Here is a 14,603-nt window from a genome sequence, read left to right on the forward strand (position 1 = left end):
GCCACATTCTGTATTCTTATGTGTGCCTCACTTATTGAACTGTGATCATGTTGAGGACTAGGGCTTTATTTTACATCCCCAGTGTCTAGGATACCATGTGGATCTTTCTCATTAGCGTTAGCATCTACTGAGCCCTAGATCTGTGCCAGGCACAGAGTTAATTTGAACTCCTAGAGCTCATTTAACCTTTAATAGGGTTTGACCTCTAGAGGGAGCTCCGGGCCTCTCTAACTCATGCTCTCCCCTCTCTCCAAATGCCTTGAGTGTAGATACAGATATACTTAGGACAGTTACTAACCCATTATCATGATCTCTCCCCTCCCCCCCTTTCACTCGCTCTCCCATCTTTTAGGAATCTTTTCCCCTTTCTCCCACAAAATGTCTGTCGATAGTAGTGATTCTCTGACTCTGGGAATGTGATGTACAATTACTCAGGTCAGCTAGCCATTATCAGTAGGAAAGGAGGGGAGATGGCCTGAACGGAGCACGGAGTTACTATGGCAACAGAAGCCTAACACTTCAAACTTTCCCCGCCTTTCCCAGTGCGGGAGCTGAAATTCTTAGTGCAAAATAAGTTCTTCCCCATCACAGCACAGCAGGGAGTGTGAACACATGTGACGCTCTAGAGTTCTGGGTGTGTGCCAGCAACTCAGAGAATGTGAAATCAGTCTGGAGGATAAAGAGCCTGTGTTCTCCATACATTTCTGGCTTCTCATTTTCCCTCACTTAGTACTTTCTAAATTTTTTGAGGAATCATTTTAAGAAAAAAAAGAGACGATAATCAGGAAATTGGTGTGTGTTGCCAAATTGCAATGTTATTTCTGAAAGGCTAGAACTTAAGCCTACCTTTAGTTTTACAGACATACTAAACTTTCCAAGTGAATATTTTGTTACCAATGGAATTTTCCTTTCAAGGAATTTTTATGATGCTTTAAAAACTGTTACAAATCTAAATAGAAGATCATCTGGAATCATGTTCCTTTTAAGAATCTGAAAACACAGACACAGCCTTTATAGTTTGAAGCAACAAGTGAAATGACATCTCCTTAGGAAGAAGGAAACAGGAGTGCACAGAGATATAATTCTGGGGGCTCTCCCTGACATACCAGGAGTACAAATTTTTAAATGATGACTGGCTTCATCTAGTGCAGAATTTTTACCAGGACACTTTTTTGAAAATCATGCACAATATGTGTAAAAGGAATCTCAGACTCCACCAAAGTGTGGCTCCAAGTTAAAACTGCTCCTTCCGGGCTTCCCTGGTGGCGCAGTGGTTGAGAGTCCACCTGCCGATGCAGGGAACGTGGGTTCGTGCCCCGGTCTGGGAAGATCCCACATGCCGCGGAGCGGCTGGGCCCGTGAGCCATGGCCGCTGAGCCTGCGCGTCTGGAGCCTGTGCTCCGCAATGGGAGAGGCCACAGCAGCGAGAGGCCCGCGTACCGCAAAACAAACAAACAAACAAAAAAAACAAAAAAAAAAACTGCTCCTTCCCTGCAGGCCCCTCACTGAATCCTCAGATAGTGGAGCGGCAGAGCAAGTCCTCAAGCAGAAAGTAGCTGTGCATTTTTTTGTGTAAAATAAGAGAGAGGAGACATTGGATTCTTGTGAAAAATTACAATTGGGGCAGTAAAGAGCATGTGGAAGAAAGCTACTTCCCTAGGAATTCAGGTGATGCAGTCTCCCTTTCACTCTCTTTTATTAAGGAGCAAATACATCAACTGGGCTTTTCTGTCTTTAAGAACATTTCCCCCTGTCCACGCTAAGATCCTTTTCCACGGACTTAACATCTATTTTCCCAGAGGGCCCTGTTTGATGTGCATCCAAGCTACAGGAGACCAATCCATTTCAGCCAGTTTCAAGTTTTTATCCTGCCCCACATTTATCCCCCCGCATACACGCCCCCCCCCCAAACCCCCTCCAGACATCCAGCCCAAGCCGTGTGCACACTCAGGGGCAGAGAAAATGAGGACAGTACCTCATGTGGGACTTCACGTCCAACAACTCCAGGGCAGTGACCCGCGGTTCCCCGGCCAGGTTTTGCAGGATCTTCAGCCTGGGCCCGCAGTGCTTGTAGAACTCGGTGCAGATGTTAAGCAGGGACTCCCGGGGTCTTCTGAACTCTTCCCGAGCAAGCCGTTCATCTAGCTCCTCTCTGGGAAGGCCCTGCCCCTCCTCCAGTAAGTGCAGGTTTTCTCTGGGGAATTATAAAAGTTTAACTGCGGGTCTGGGAAGGTGTATGGGGGGGGCAACTATGAGAGGAAGGTATCACACTGAAGAAAACTAGGATGCCTTATATTAATGCAAGTTAATGAAGCAGCAGGGCGGGGCCTGGGAGAACCTTATCGGAAGGATGAAGAAAGTTCATCATCCTGCAAGAGACTGTCATCCCAAACTGTAGTGGCTTCCCATTAGCCACTTCCTGAGGATTTATACAGAAGTAGGATGCCATGCCTGAATGAAAAGAAAGCTGACGGAACCATAACCCAGCTCCCAAGGCAAATTATCACAAGATGACAGAATTAGTACAAAATGAGGTTGTCTTTCTGTACCTGATAAAGTGCAGTTTGGCACCTTGGTCCTGGTACCTGGGAGTCAGAAAAACAGTCTGCGTAACTATCAGAGTAAGAACAGGGGCCCTGCGGTGGGGCCTCTTAACGACTTTTTCTTATGAAAAGACTTTGAAGTTGCACATTTTGGTAAGCTCCCTCATACACACATTAATTATATTAATCCTAAAATATAAACTCTTGATGTAAATCCTAAAATATAAATCTTGATATTAATCCTAAACTATAAAGTATTGATCTTTCACTTGCCTACCACATATGCTGCAATTATAGCTGCCATGAAAGCTGTTCCATTGCCAGATAATTTGTAGAAAGACAGATACTCTAAAAACACACACAAACTCATGGAATGTGGTCAAATGAAGGAAATTTTTGAAAACTTTCAAGGTGAGGCGAATCTAAGTTGCAGTTTTAACGTCATGTGCTATATTTTAGGAAGAAATATGGCTGACTTCCTTTCAGTTCTAGAGACTTCTTGCTTTATGAGTGATGGGTAACAGGACTTTAGAAGCCCTCTCTCTCTGGGCACCTTTCATCTAGCATTGAACATAGCTCAGTAAGCTTAGAGAAACCCCTAAATATCACTTAAACTCATTACTCAAAACCCATATAATCATTTTCCCCTAATGTAAGAAATTGAGGTAACACTATCACATCAGATAATTTATATCTGATGTGATAGTTTGGAATTTATTTCATTTTTAACATAAATATATGATAAGCAGGGAATTTACATAAATAATTATATACACTTAAAAATGTGCTTCAGAGAAAGTAGAAAATTATTCAGTTTTTCCTTATAATCTCTGCTAATTATTCCATACTGGGAAAAGATAACTTTCTTCCTAGCTGATTTTGGGTTTGCTCTGCCTTAAATCTTCCTTGGAGGAGGAAGCTAATTAAACTTTTATTTTTGTCTCAGAGTATTTAGAGGTTAACCCCGGCAGAATGAAGTAAAGTATTAACTAGTGCAGCCAGTGTCTGAGTTGCACCAAAAGAGGGAAGGTGATTAATTCAACAACCGTGAAAGCATCAGTTAAGGGACTAAGTCAAAGCTTGGATGAAATGTCTGTAGAAAATCTGTCCAGATGAAAGAAAGGTGACTGCACAACTGCCCTGGAATGAGAAGCCACCTCCTGATTATTACTGTTTCCTTTGCCTTTTTCTTGGAGGCAAGTGAAACAACACTGGAATAGTTCAAAGACCAACCAGGAGGCAGAGAACATCTTGCATGTTCACACAAACAAATGGACATAAATGCCAGTTTCTGAAGGTGGCTTACTTCTCTTCATTTACAAAGGTGACAGTTGCAAAAAAAAAAAAAAAAAAAAAAAAGCCTAGGTGTTTTCGTGTAACTCTCAACTCTCACCTTCTTCTCTTTTCCTTGGAGATTTTCATGCTCAATATCGACTATTTTCAGGATTCCTTTCACTCGCAACAGCTGAGATTCAGGTTGTACGACATTGAGAGACCACAGAAGAATAAAGCCAGTGAATTACCTGGTAGTCACCCCAGACGACATGGTGTGGTTGGCTGTGGTGGCCCCTTTATGACCCTGGTCACACCTGCTCATCTGGGGGGCCGTCATGGGCCTGCAACAACAGTAACAAAACCACAGAAGTGGAGACACTTATGAAACTCTCAAATTACTGCAGCTCACACAAGCTTGAAGCTAGAAGCTTATAAAGACTTTGGCCTTTTCTGTCACATTCCTTTGCTGAGTCTGTCCTGGAAGGCACTTTAAAGGGAACACTGATTCCCAAGGGTCTATAAGCTCACCACGATTTAAGGTCTTTCATTTCTTGGTCCTGAGTAATAAACAAGTACTCTTCAAACCAGACATTCATGAAATCAGACTTCTAAGTCTGTGCTGATTAAGTGAGAGTTAAGAATTCATTTTTTAATTCCACAGGTACCAGGAAGTTAGCCATTCTAGACAGTAAGAAAAAGATAGGGGTGTACATATCATTTAAGCCACCTGCTCCATAATCAACCACACTGTTTTTCTGAGAAACTATCAAACAAGGTAAGAATCTTTCTAGTCAAAGTTAGACCTAAGTCTGTGTGTTTATTCCTGTCGTAGAGAATGGACTTGAGGACATGGGGACGGGGAAGGGTAAGCTGGGACGAAGTGAGAGAGTGGCATGGACATATATACACTACCAAATGTAAAATAGATAGCTAGTGGGAAGCAGCCGCATAGCACAGGGAGATCAGCTCGGTGCTTTGTGACCACCTAGAGGGGTGGGGTAGGGAGGGTGGGAGGGAGACACAAGAGGGAGGGGATATGGGGATATATGTATATGTATAGCTGATTCAATTTGTAATAAAGCAGAAACTAAGACACCATTATAAAGCAGTTATACTCCAATAAAGATGTTAAAAAAATTATACCTAAGACTACCCAGGAAAGTGAGTAAATTAGTATCTATTGTTAAGTCAATAATTTATTATAGATGCTAAGAAATAGGTTCCAATCAGCTCATATATAGGTAAACTGCCTCTGTGTCATCTGTGACATGGAAAGGAAGATAAGGCTTTTCCAAGCAATTGCTTACATGAACTCTTTAAAGCTTGCTTTTGTTATGCTCGTTTTCTGTATGCTGGCTGTGGCTGGAGAGTAACCCTTTAAAAATCGCCCCAGACCATCTCTTTGGTGCCTTTGCTGTAGGGGGCAGAATTTAAAGCTAGCCTCAAGGCCTTCCCCCCACTGCCCCACTGGTGTTACTCCCGTTATCACGCTACATCATATGGCAAAAGGGAAATGATCTGGGTAGGCCTAATCTCATCACCGGCCCTTAAAAAGCAGACAGCTTCTCTTGGGAGGGGCAGACAAATTTGAAGCCTGAGAAGGACTCAAGGCATCACTGCTGGCTGGATGACTGGGGGCTGTGTAAGAGGGAATACAGGTGTCTTCCAACAGCAGAGAGTGGCCCCTGGCTGACGGTCAGGAAGGAAAGGGGACCTCAGACCTAAAGCTGCCTGGTGCTGGATTCTGCCAAAACCCTGAATGAGCTGAGAAGTGGATTTGTCCCCAGATGGTTCCAGTAAGAGCCCAGACCAACTGATATCTTGATTTTGGCCTTGCAAGACCCTGAGCGGACAGATCAGCTGAGCCTGCCCAGATTTCCGGCCTACAGGACCATGCGATGATAATAAATGCGTTCAGCTTTAAGCCTCTCAGTTTGTGGTAATGTGTTATGCAACAATGGAAAACGAACACTGATACACTTGTAATATACTTGTTTCTGTGTTACTACCTATAGAACGGTTAATTTTTTTCATGAGCAACGTACATTAGGACTGTGGAAGTGAACCGGTATTCTTCTTGTTTTCTTTTTGTAAAAAACAATGAAGCCAATTTTGTTGTGAATAATTACAGCCAACCAATGAGGCTAGTCTTCCACTCCATCAAAAGAATATTAAATACACTGGAATATTTAAGGCCACAGAATTTCAAATGTCAGAGCTCCATCCATAACTCTTTGTGAAATTTTTGGTAAGTCAGTTTTGGAGAAGTTAATTGACTTATCCTTATAAAAGGGAACAGAAGGCATCAACATTGTGTACTGTAAAGAGAAAGAATCAAGTGGCCCTTGAAGGAACTTGACTGCTCTTCTCTCCTCTAGTCACAGGAAGGCACTACTGACATAACCAGGTGGGTGCAGAAGGAAGGGTGTATGTCATGTATTTCTCCTTGCAATGTTCTACCCCCACAGACTTTCAGGAAACCATCATCAAAGCACTGGGGGCTGCTTCTCACTGGTGGTTTGTCACTGCTCTCTATTCCACTGCTTCCCATCCCCTCAGATTAGATGCACGCGGGCACTTCAGCAGAGAGTCTACCCGAGGCTTTGGGCTATGTTCTGCTTGCCTCAGTTGGCAATGTAGTGCAAGATTAGGAACTAAACATAGATTGAACTTAATGAATAACAATCTCACTCCCCCTCTGACTTGCTGGTGCACGCTGGAAAAGTCCTCCCTGGACTGAGGGGTTGCAGCGAGTCCCCTCACCAATTGAGCAAGATGGGGCTGGAGAAGTTGGTGCCTGTGATGGGAGTAGACCATAGAATTTTAGGCTAATGATATGGCCAAATGGGATGGAGGAGAAAAGACATTGATGCAGAAAGAAGGCTTCTCCACCTCCACCCATGGGGAGGAACGTCTCCTTCCAGCTGATTTTAGATGACAATGGAAAAGTAAAGCCTATCACTATATAGTGTCCTGCATCTACCACCCCCACTCGCTCTATCCTTGGTACACAGACATCCCTCCAGCCCCGCTAATGCTCCCACCTGCCAACTCCCGCCCAGGCCTCATCAATCCAGCCCTTCCCTGACACAGGGCAGCTCAATTCCTCTGCTTCCGTACCCAAGAATCTGGTGACAGGGCTAACTTCTTGGAACTTTGTTTAGGGCTGAACCCTGGTGTCAACTGACCTTTCCATTCCTAAATCCCTCAGTCCCCTCTCTCAGCACTCTTGAGTCCTGTCCGACAGAGAATCTATCAATTCTAGCATTAGAATAAAATTTTGTAGTTTATGTTTGTTATGTAGCTTCTGAAATTATAGTAAAAATAAATCCAGCTCTTTACAAACAGGAAAATAATAAAAGAATGCTTAGTTGAAATTGCAGTCATTCCATGTCTCATAAAATAAGAGCTAATAAAAACGTGGATCACATTTTCATATTCACTAAATTAGCCCTTTTACAAAAGATTTGTTTACTGCTGGGTTAAAACTGCCACAGAAGCTCGGCAAGCTACACGTAAATGTGTGCTTAACAATCATGGTAGAATACTACTACTAACAATTATTATTATTATTGTTGTCATCATTATTATTACTTAGAGTACTGAGCACTATTTATCTAAACAACTTAGGGAATGTTTGCAGTTTTAGCTGAGTTTGGATAAGTTATCTGTAAATAAAAACTGGGTTTTAGAGATTTTCATCTTTTTGGCGGATACATAGAGTTTATGGCTGTGGCTATTTCTGCTGATGGGATTACCTGGTGAGGACCTCTACACTGTATAAAAGGGCCTGCAGGGATGTCGCAAGAGCAGCCATGGCGGCGATCTCCTCTCGGGCAGCGGGTCCTGTCTCCACTTGTGATGTTTGCCTCTTTAGCTTTTGTAGGTAACATGGCACCAAAGCTTCCAAGACCATCAGCATCTGAAGACTTTAATCAACAGATAGAAAACCAAATCATGTTTTTACATCCTACTTGATATTTTGGAGCATGGAGAAATGAAAAACCTCTAGAGAGTTGGAAAATTCTGAATCCCCTTCCCACTCCACCCAAGTCAAGAGTAATTAAAGCTGATGGAAATATCTACCAACACTAATTAATTAGTTATTTAAGCACTGGATAAAAGGTGATAAAATCCTGCATTTAGGAAGAATATTATCTACTTGGGAGAGTTAGCATTTATACAATTGGTTGAAAGAACAATAGAATGGTAACAGGTAGAGCTATTCAGTCAATCAGAGAAACAAACTTCACAATCATCAACAAAGCTTCCATTCAGTAATTTGCAACAAATTTGAGACAAAATAAGACCCTCCTTTAGGAGGCTGGCTTCTTAAAGCTTAAGCAATTTTACAGCAAGAGTCTGGTCTGGAAACAGTCACTGTGATGCAGGTATGAAAATGGCTGCTTACTAGTGTGAATAATTTAAAAATTCAGCTATATTTTGCTATCAAGAGACATTAAATATAAGTATATAGAAATGTTGAAGGTGAAAGAGAAAACACCAAAAGAATGCTGATGTAACTATTATGTCAGACAAAACAGACTTCAAGGTAAGTTAAAGATGGAAATTTCATAATTGTAAAAAGACATATTACCAGACATCAGACTTTTTATAAAACTATCATAATTAAGACAGTATAATATTGGTGCCAGGATAGACAAATAGATATATGAAACAGAATAAGGAGTCCAAAACAAATCCACAGATACTTGATTTATAACAAAGATGACACTGCAATGCAATGGGGAAAGGCTAGTCTTTTCTATAAATGGTGCTGGGTCTATTGCCTATTATATATCTCTATGGGAAAAATAAACTTTGACTCTTTACTTTACACCATACCAAAATTAATTCCAGATGGCTTGTTAATCTAAATGTTACAATAAAAATAAAAAAGCACCTAACATATAAGGGGATATATTCATAACCTTGGGTTAGCCAAGATTTCATAAGAGGACACAGAAAGCACTAAAAAATAGGAAAAAGGTGATACATTGGACTATATTAAAATGAAGAGCTCTGTTCATCAAAAGACAACCTTAGGGGAGTAAAATTATAAGCCACAGAGCAAGAGATGTTATTTGAAATACAAGTAGCCAGTGGTATGCTGGAATGGCTAAATAACCAGTCAAGAAGGCCTACTGGACAACACTCAGGATGGGAGAAAATATTTGCAACTGAAGCAATTAACAAAGGATTAATCTCCAAAATATACAAACAGCTCATGCAGCTCAAGAACAAAAAAACAAACAACCCAATCAAAAACTGGGTGGAACACCTAAACAGACATTTCTCCAAAGAAGACATACAGATGGCCAACAAACACATGAAAAGATGCTCAACATCACTAATTATTAGAGAAATGCAAATCAAAGCTACAATGTAGTATCACCTCACACCTGTCAGAATGGCCATCATCAAAATATCCACAAACAACAAATGCTGGAGAGGGTGTGGAGAAAAGGGAACCCTCTTGAACTGTTGGTGGGAATGTAAACTGATGCAGCCACTATGGAGAACAGTATGGATGTTCCTTAAAAAACTAAAAATAAAACTACCATATGACCCAGCAATCCCACTACTGGGCATATACCCAAAGAAAACCATAATTCAAAAAGATACATTGCACCCCAAGGTTCACTGCAGAACTATTTACAGTAGTCAGGACATGGAAGCAACCTAATTGCCCATCAACAGAGGAATGGATAAAGATGATGTGGTACATATATACATTGAAATATTTTTCAGCCATAAAAAGGAACGAAATTGGATAATTTGCAGAGATGTGGACGGACTTAGAGACTGTAAGACTTCACTTCATACAGAGTGAAGTAAGAGAGAGAGAGAAAAACAAATATTGTATATTAACGCATATGTGGAATCTAGGAAAATGGTATAGATGATCTTATTTGCAAAGCAGAAATAGACACACAGACATAGAGAACAAACGTATGGATACCAAGGGGGAAGGGGGGGATGGGATGAACTTGGAGATTGGGATGGGATTAACATATATACACTATTGATATTATGTGTAAAATAGATAACTAATGAGGACCTACTGTATAGCACAGGGAACTCTACTCAATGCTCTGTGGTGACCTAAATGCGAAGGCAATCCAAAAAAGAGGAGGTATATGTATAGCTTTACAGCAGAAACTAACACAACATCATAAAGCAACTATACTCCAATAAAAATTAATTTAAAGAAAAAGGCCTACCATAAGCATCTCTTTCCAACACCACATTCAATGATGTCATTCTGGTATTTTGTATTCAGCAATTGCTACATATTGGCAAATTGGCAATGCTACATATCAGAAACTCTTTCCCCCAGAGAGTTGGTTGTTAAATGTTTACCAGCACACCACTCTATATAAGTTAAAATGTATTTATATCAGACTCTTTAAAAAAATTCTATATATCAAATAAAAATTACTGATAATCTCATTTAAAAATGGGTAGAATACTTCAATAGGCCCTTTGCAAAAGTAGATATCCAAATTCCAGTAAACAATCTGAAAGGCTTCCAAACCTTTTAATTTGCTGGAGGGAAATGGAAATTAAAACCACAATGAGATATCACTATAAGCCAACAAAAACAGCTAAAATAAAAAAAGACTGACAATACAAAGTGTTGATGAGGTTGTAGAGTACTGGATCACTTATACACTGCTGGTGGGAGTGAAAACTGATACAAGCACTCTGGAAAACTTTTTGGTAGTATCTACTACAGCAAAACGTATACATACTCCATGATCTAGCAGAGCATTTCTACCCACAGAGACACATATATATGTGCACACAAAGACATATACAAAAATGTTCACTGCAGCATTATTGGTAATAGCTTCAAACTGGACACAACACAAATGTCTGTCAACAAAAGAAGAAATACACAAATTTCAGCATAGCCATACAATAGAATATTATAGACAAACGAAGAACTATTGTTCTACATGATTGCGTGGATGAATCTCATGAAATAATACTGAATAACAGAAGTCAGACATTAAAAAATACCTACCATATTATTTCATTTTAGTTGAGTTCAGAAACAGACAAAGCTGATTTGTGATGTTGGAAATCAGGATAGTGGTTCTTTTATCTGATTTTTCAATTTAAGTGGTAGTTACACTGATGTGTTATCTTTGTATACATTCATTAAACTATAAAATTACAATTTGTAAAAACTTTCTTGTATGAATATTTAAATAAAATACATTATTTAAAAAAAATTTAAGCACAACAGGGACTTGGTATTACAAATGTTGAAGTCTTGTAAGAATTGAATTTATTCCCATGAAACATATCCTAGGGAACAACTACTTAAGAGATCCTGGCTCCACCCAGGAATTCAGAACAGTTCTGGCTTAAACAGAGCAGAATAAGGTATTAGGGAGGTTTTCTAAAAAAATTTTAATTTAGCTTAACAGTATTGGACTCTGGCTTTTAACTCACAATGACAAGAGAATTTGATTGTGAACTCTAATTCCTTTTGATTTCAATGTGTTTGGATTTTAACTTGAAAGCGTCTTTCATATCTCATTGGGAATTTGATAATGTGAGGATTTTTTAGTCAAATTTAGGGCTTCTCTATGCTGTTAGCATTTTAATATTAGAGAATTTTTATACATTTTATCATTGCAGTGTCTTCATGTTATCACTTAATCGCACTGCAGAATCTCTGATATACCCTAATAACATGGTACTGGATATGCTTGGAGTGGAAAATAGAAGAGGGGGTATTTTGACACTTAGGAATCGAAGGGACTTGGAGTTAAGTTAATGCAAGGTTTTGATCCATTTTTGAACCTTTTATGGAGCTGTGATATTGTAGGAGGAGCCTAAGGAAAGTAAGATGAGGACCGTCTTGATAGAGGGTACATTTGCCCTCCTGAGGCAGGGTTGACCAGAGGCATAGTGTTTAATCCCCATTGCTTAAGACAGAATAAGGTGAGAATGTTGGGGATGGGGGTGGCATATTTTACTCATTCCTCATGTTTCCTTCCAGCAGAGAGAGTTCAGTCAATATCAATCCCGGTTCCTCTTTGCCCTTTTACTCATTAGGTTCTGGAGAAGACAAAGACTTACCTGAGGGGCAAACTGATATAGACATTCTGGGCAAAATCAGCTCAGCTCTTTTCCTTTTCCTGGAAAAGCCTGCCAACAGGGCTTCTATCCTCTGCTGGGAGTTCTCAGGGCAGTCCTGTTTCAAGCCCAATTCCCCTACTTAATCTTTCTCAGTAGTAAAGGCGATAATTCAACCTCCCTTCTGCCTTCCTCCTTGCCTTCCTTCATTTATTTAGAACATGGGCAAGAAAGAAGTCACTCTTCACTGGATCCTTCCAGAAACCTCAAATCTTATGACCGACACCATTTCAGGAGTTTCTGAGAAAGGATAAAGAGGACCCTCAAGATGGCTGTGGTACTCAGCTCAGGCAAGGAGAGCAGAGATTTACACCAGAGGCTGTGGTAAGAATAGACTGTATGCATTTTCTTCAGGTGGTTCCGTATGTTTACAGACTTGGTTGGTAAGAGGCAGGATGAGGTAAGGTGACTTGGCTCAGCGCCTCGAGATGGCTGAGCAACAGATTTCATAAGGGAAAACTTCAAAATAAATTGCTCTGGGACCGGAGGCAGGAGAGATTTTTTGCAGTGGGGGGACTGGGAAATGAACTGTGGAGATGGGGCGGAGGTCACCCTGCTTGTCAGCGGGATGTTCTGACCCTACGATTTGCTCTCTCTCTGTCCCAGTGGTGTGTGAGGAGATAGTACATAATGAACAAACTGATGGAAGAATATGAAATAATGGTATTACACTCTAAGATTAATCCTGAATTATAAAGCAGTCTGGGAATATCTGACCAGTTGTCTGTTGCTTTTTTCATTGATTACTTTAAAAATACAAATTCCTAGTCTTTTATCCAACTCATAATAACTATTCTGAAAGAATTTTTGACATAAAATAAAACTGACAATTGTTAAAACACCACTGAGTAGAATTTGTTATTTAATAAACATCTTGCTTCAGATGTTTATTCTACATTAAGAAACTACATCTTATGGGCACCATTGAAATTTGACTTGGGGAAACTATGCAGTAAAACCTGAAACACAAAAGCTCAAAATGACAGAAACTCTAATAAGCAAAGTTTGATACAGACCAAGATAAAATAAGTTCTCCCCCAAAACTTAATCAATGAATGTAAACTTTATTATAAATTTTACATAGAAAGAAAAGAATTTCAATGAAAAGAACTTTGATAAAATAAAAATGAAAAGTTGAAAGTGGCTTATTTGCAACATAAAATGACTGATTGAGGAATTAAACGGGCATAAATAAATTAGAAAATAATCCTTTAATGAAAACTTATAGGTATAATTATGATTAAGATGTTTGTATTTATAAAGTCATAGTCAAAATATCCTTGGGGTCAAAATATCCACTGGGTTAAAATAGTAGAATTGCAATAGTTGGGTCAATATTTTTCTACACTAATTGAAAACCAGAAGTAGATTTAAGGAGGAATATGAGAAATTGATAAGGAGATTTGATCAAACAGAGAGAATTAAGAATTTTAAGTAATGTGGAAATCTGTAAGCCCCAAGCAATCTTTACAACCCAAGTAGATCACTATGCTTTACTTTCAGATCAGTTATACATTTCTATCTAGTGTTCTATAAATCACCTGATATATAGATGTTTCAGGATAGGCTTGACTAGTAGGTTAGAACTGGACTGGTATGAATGGACAAGTGCTAGTTCTCTGTTTGTTTCACCAGGAGAATCACTAGTCATCTTCCCTTTCACTTCAAACCTGAGTCAGAGTCACAATTCACCCTGAGCACATGAGCTCAACAGCTGGTCCGAGGAGGTAGGACCAATGCGGGTGACTCTGGGTTAGATCAGAGCCAACATCCTTGAGTTAACACTCAGATAAGATTTATATTTTATATAAATTTTATATTTTATTCCTTGTGTGACAGCAGTTTGTAGTCTCAGTTCTTTGAATTTACATCAGAAAATAAGATCTGGCAGTCTTAACAGAGGAGCAATACCCTGGAATAATTTATTAGCCCATCCTTCTCTCAAAAGAAAGAAAGTTGAGGCAAAAACTGTGATATGTTTATGAATAATCCATATTTTTACTTTCAAACTATTTTCTCACCACAAAGGCCTATGCAAGAAGAATTACAAATGAGAGAAATAGGAACATGGGAACAGTTGGCTGTTAGCTGATTCATTCATTTTATAAATTTATATTGTTATATCATCTGTGGAATACAGCACTATATTGGGCATTGGAAGATATATCACATATACTAAGAATATGGTAGAATACAACCTAATGCTTTGTTTATGGGTTAGATATTACAAGAAAAAATCAAAGTAGATTGAGAAATTAAGAGGGAGAGATTTCCTAATGTTGAATTGAGGAAGAGGAGGGAAGGCCATAGGGTTGTTTAAGCCAGAATTATGGAACATTTGGAAGGAATTCAGCTCTTATCTTTAAGCATGCACATTACATAAAAAGGGGCTATCCATAATTCATTTGAATTATTGTCTCTGCCTTTAGAATACCTATTTTAATAGAGAGATGAGGCTGATTTTCATTTCACATATTATATATAATATATATTATATATATATGTAAATAAAATCAGGTCAGAGCCAACATCCTAGAACTGGAAATCACACTCGCCATGGTGAGTCCTTTGGATTCCTTGCATTGGCAAAATGACAGGCAAGATTTCTCTTCCTGCTCTTTGTGTGACACA

At 39.4% G+C, this 14,603-nt stretch overlaps 1 protein-coding gene across 5 annotated transcripts in view; it reads right to left on the minus strand.

The window, feature by feature from the left end:
- The window catches only part of UNC80 (unc-80 homolog, NALCN channel complex subunit), a gene marked incomplete at both ends in the record, with an annotated part of 247,919 nt that overhangs the window by 33,304 nt on the left and 200,012 nt on the right, over positions 1–14,603 (minus strand). For all 5 annotated transcript variants that reach the window (XM_082630607.1, XM_082630605.1, XM_082630604.1 and 2 more), the window contains 4 exons: positions 1,976–2,194; positions 2,550–2,585; positions 4,067–4,159; positions 7,577–7,747. In XM_082630607.1, coding sequence (XP_082486733.1) covers positions 1,976–2,194; positions 2,550–2,585; positions 4,067–4,159; positions 7,577–7,747 — 519 coding nt within the window. The remainder of the gene's footprint in view (positions 1–1,975; positions 2,195–2,549; positions 2,586–4,066; positions 4,160–7,576; positions 7,748–14,603) is intronic.

Source organism: Mesoplodon mirus, assembly GCF_964341445.2.
Source record: "Mesoplodon mirus genome assembly, chromosome: 8".
In the NCBI taxonomy this organism is placed as follows: Eukaryota; Metazoa; Chordata; class Mammalia; order Artiodactyla; family Ziphiidae; genus Mesoplodon; species Mesoplodon mirus.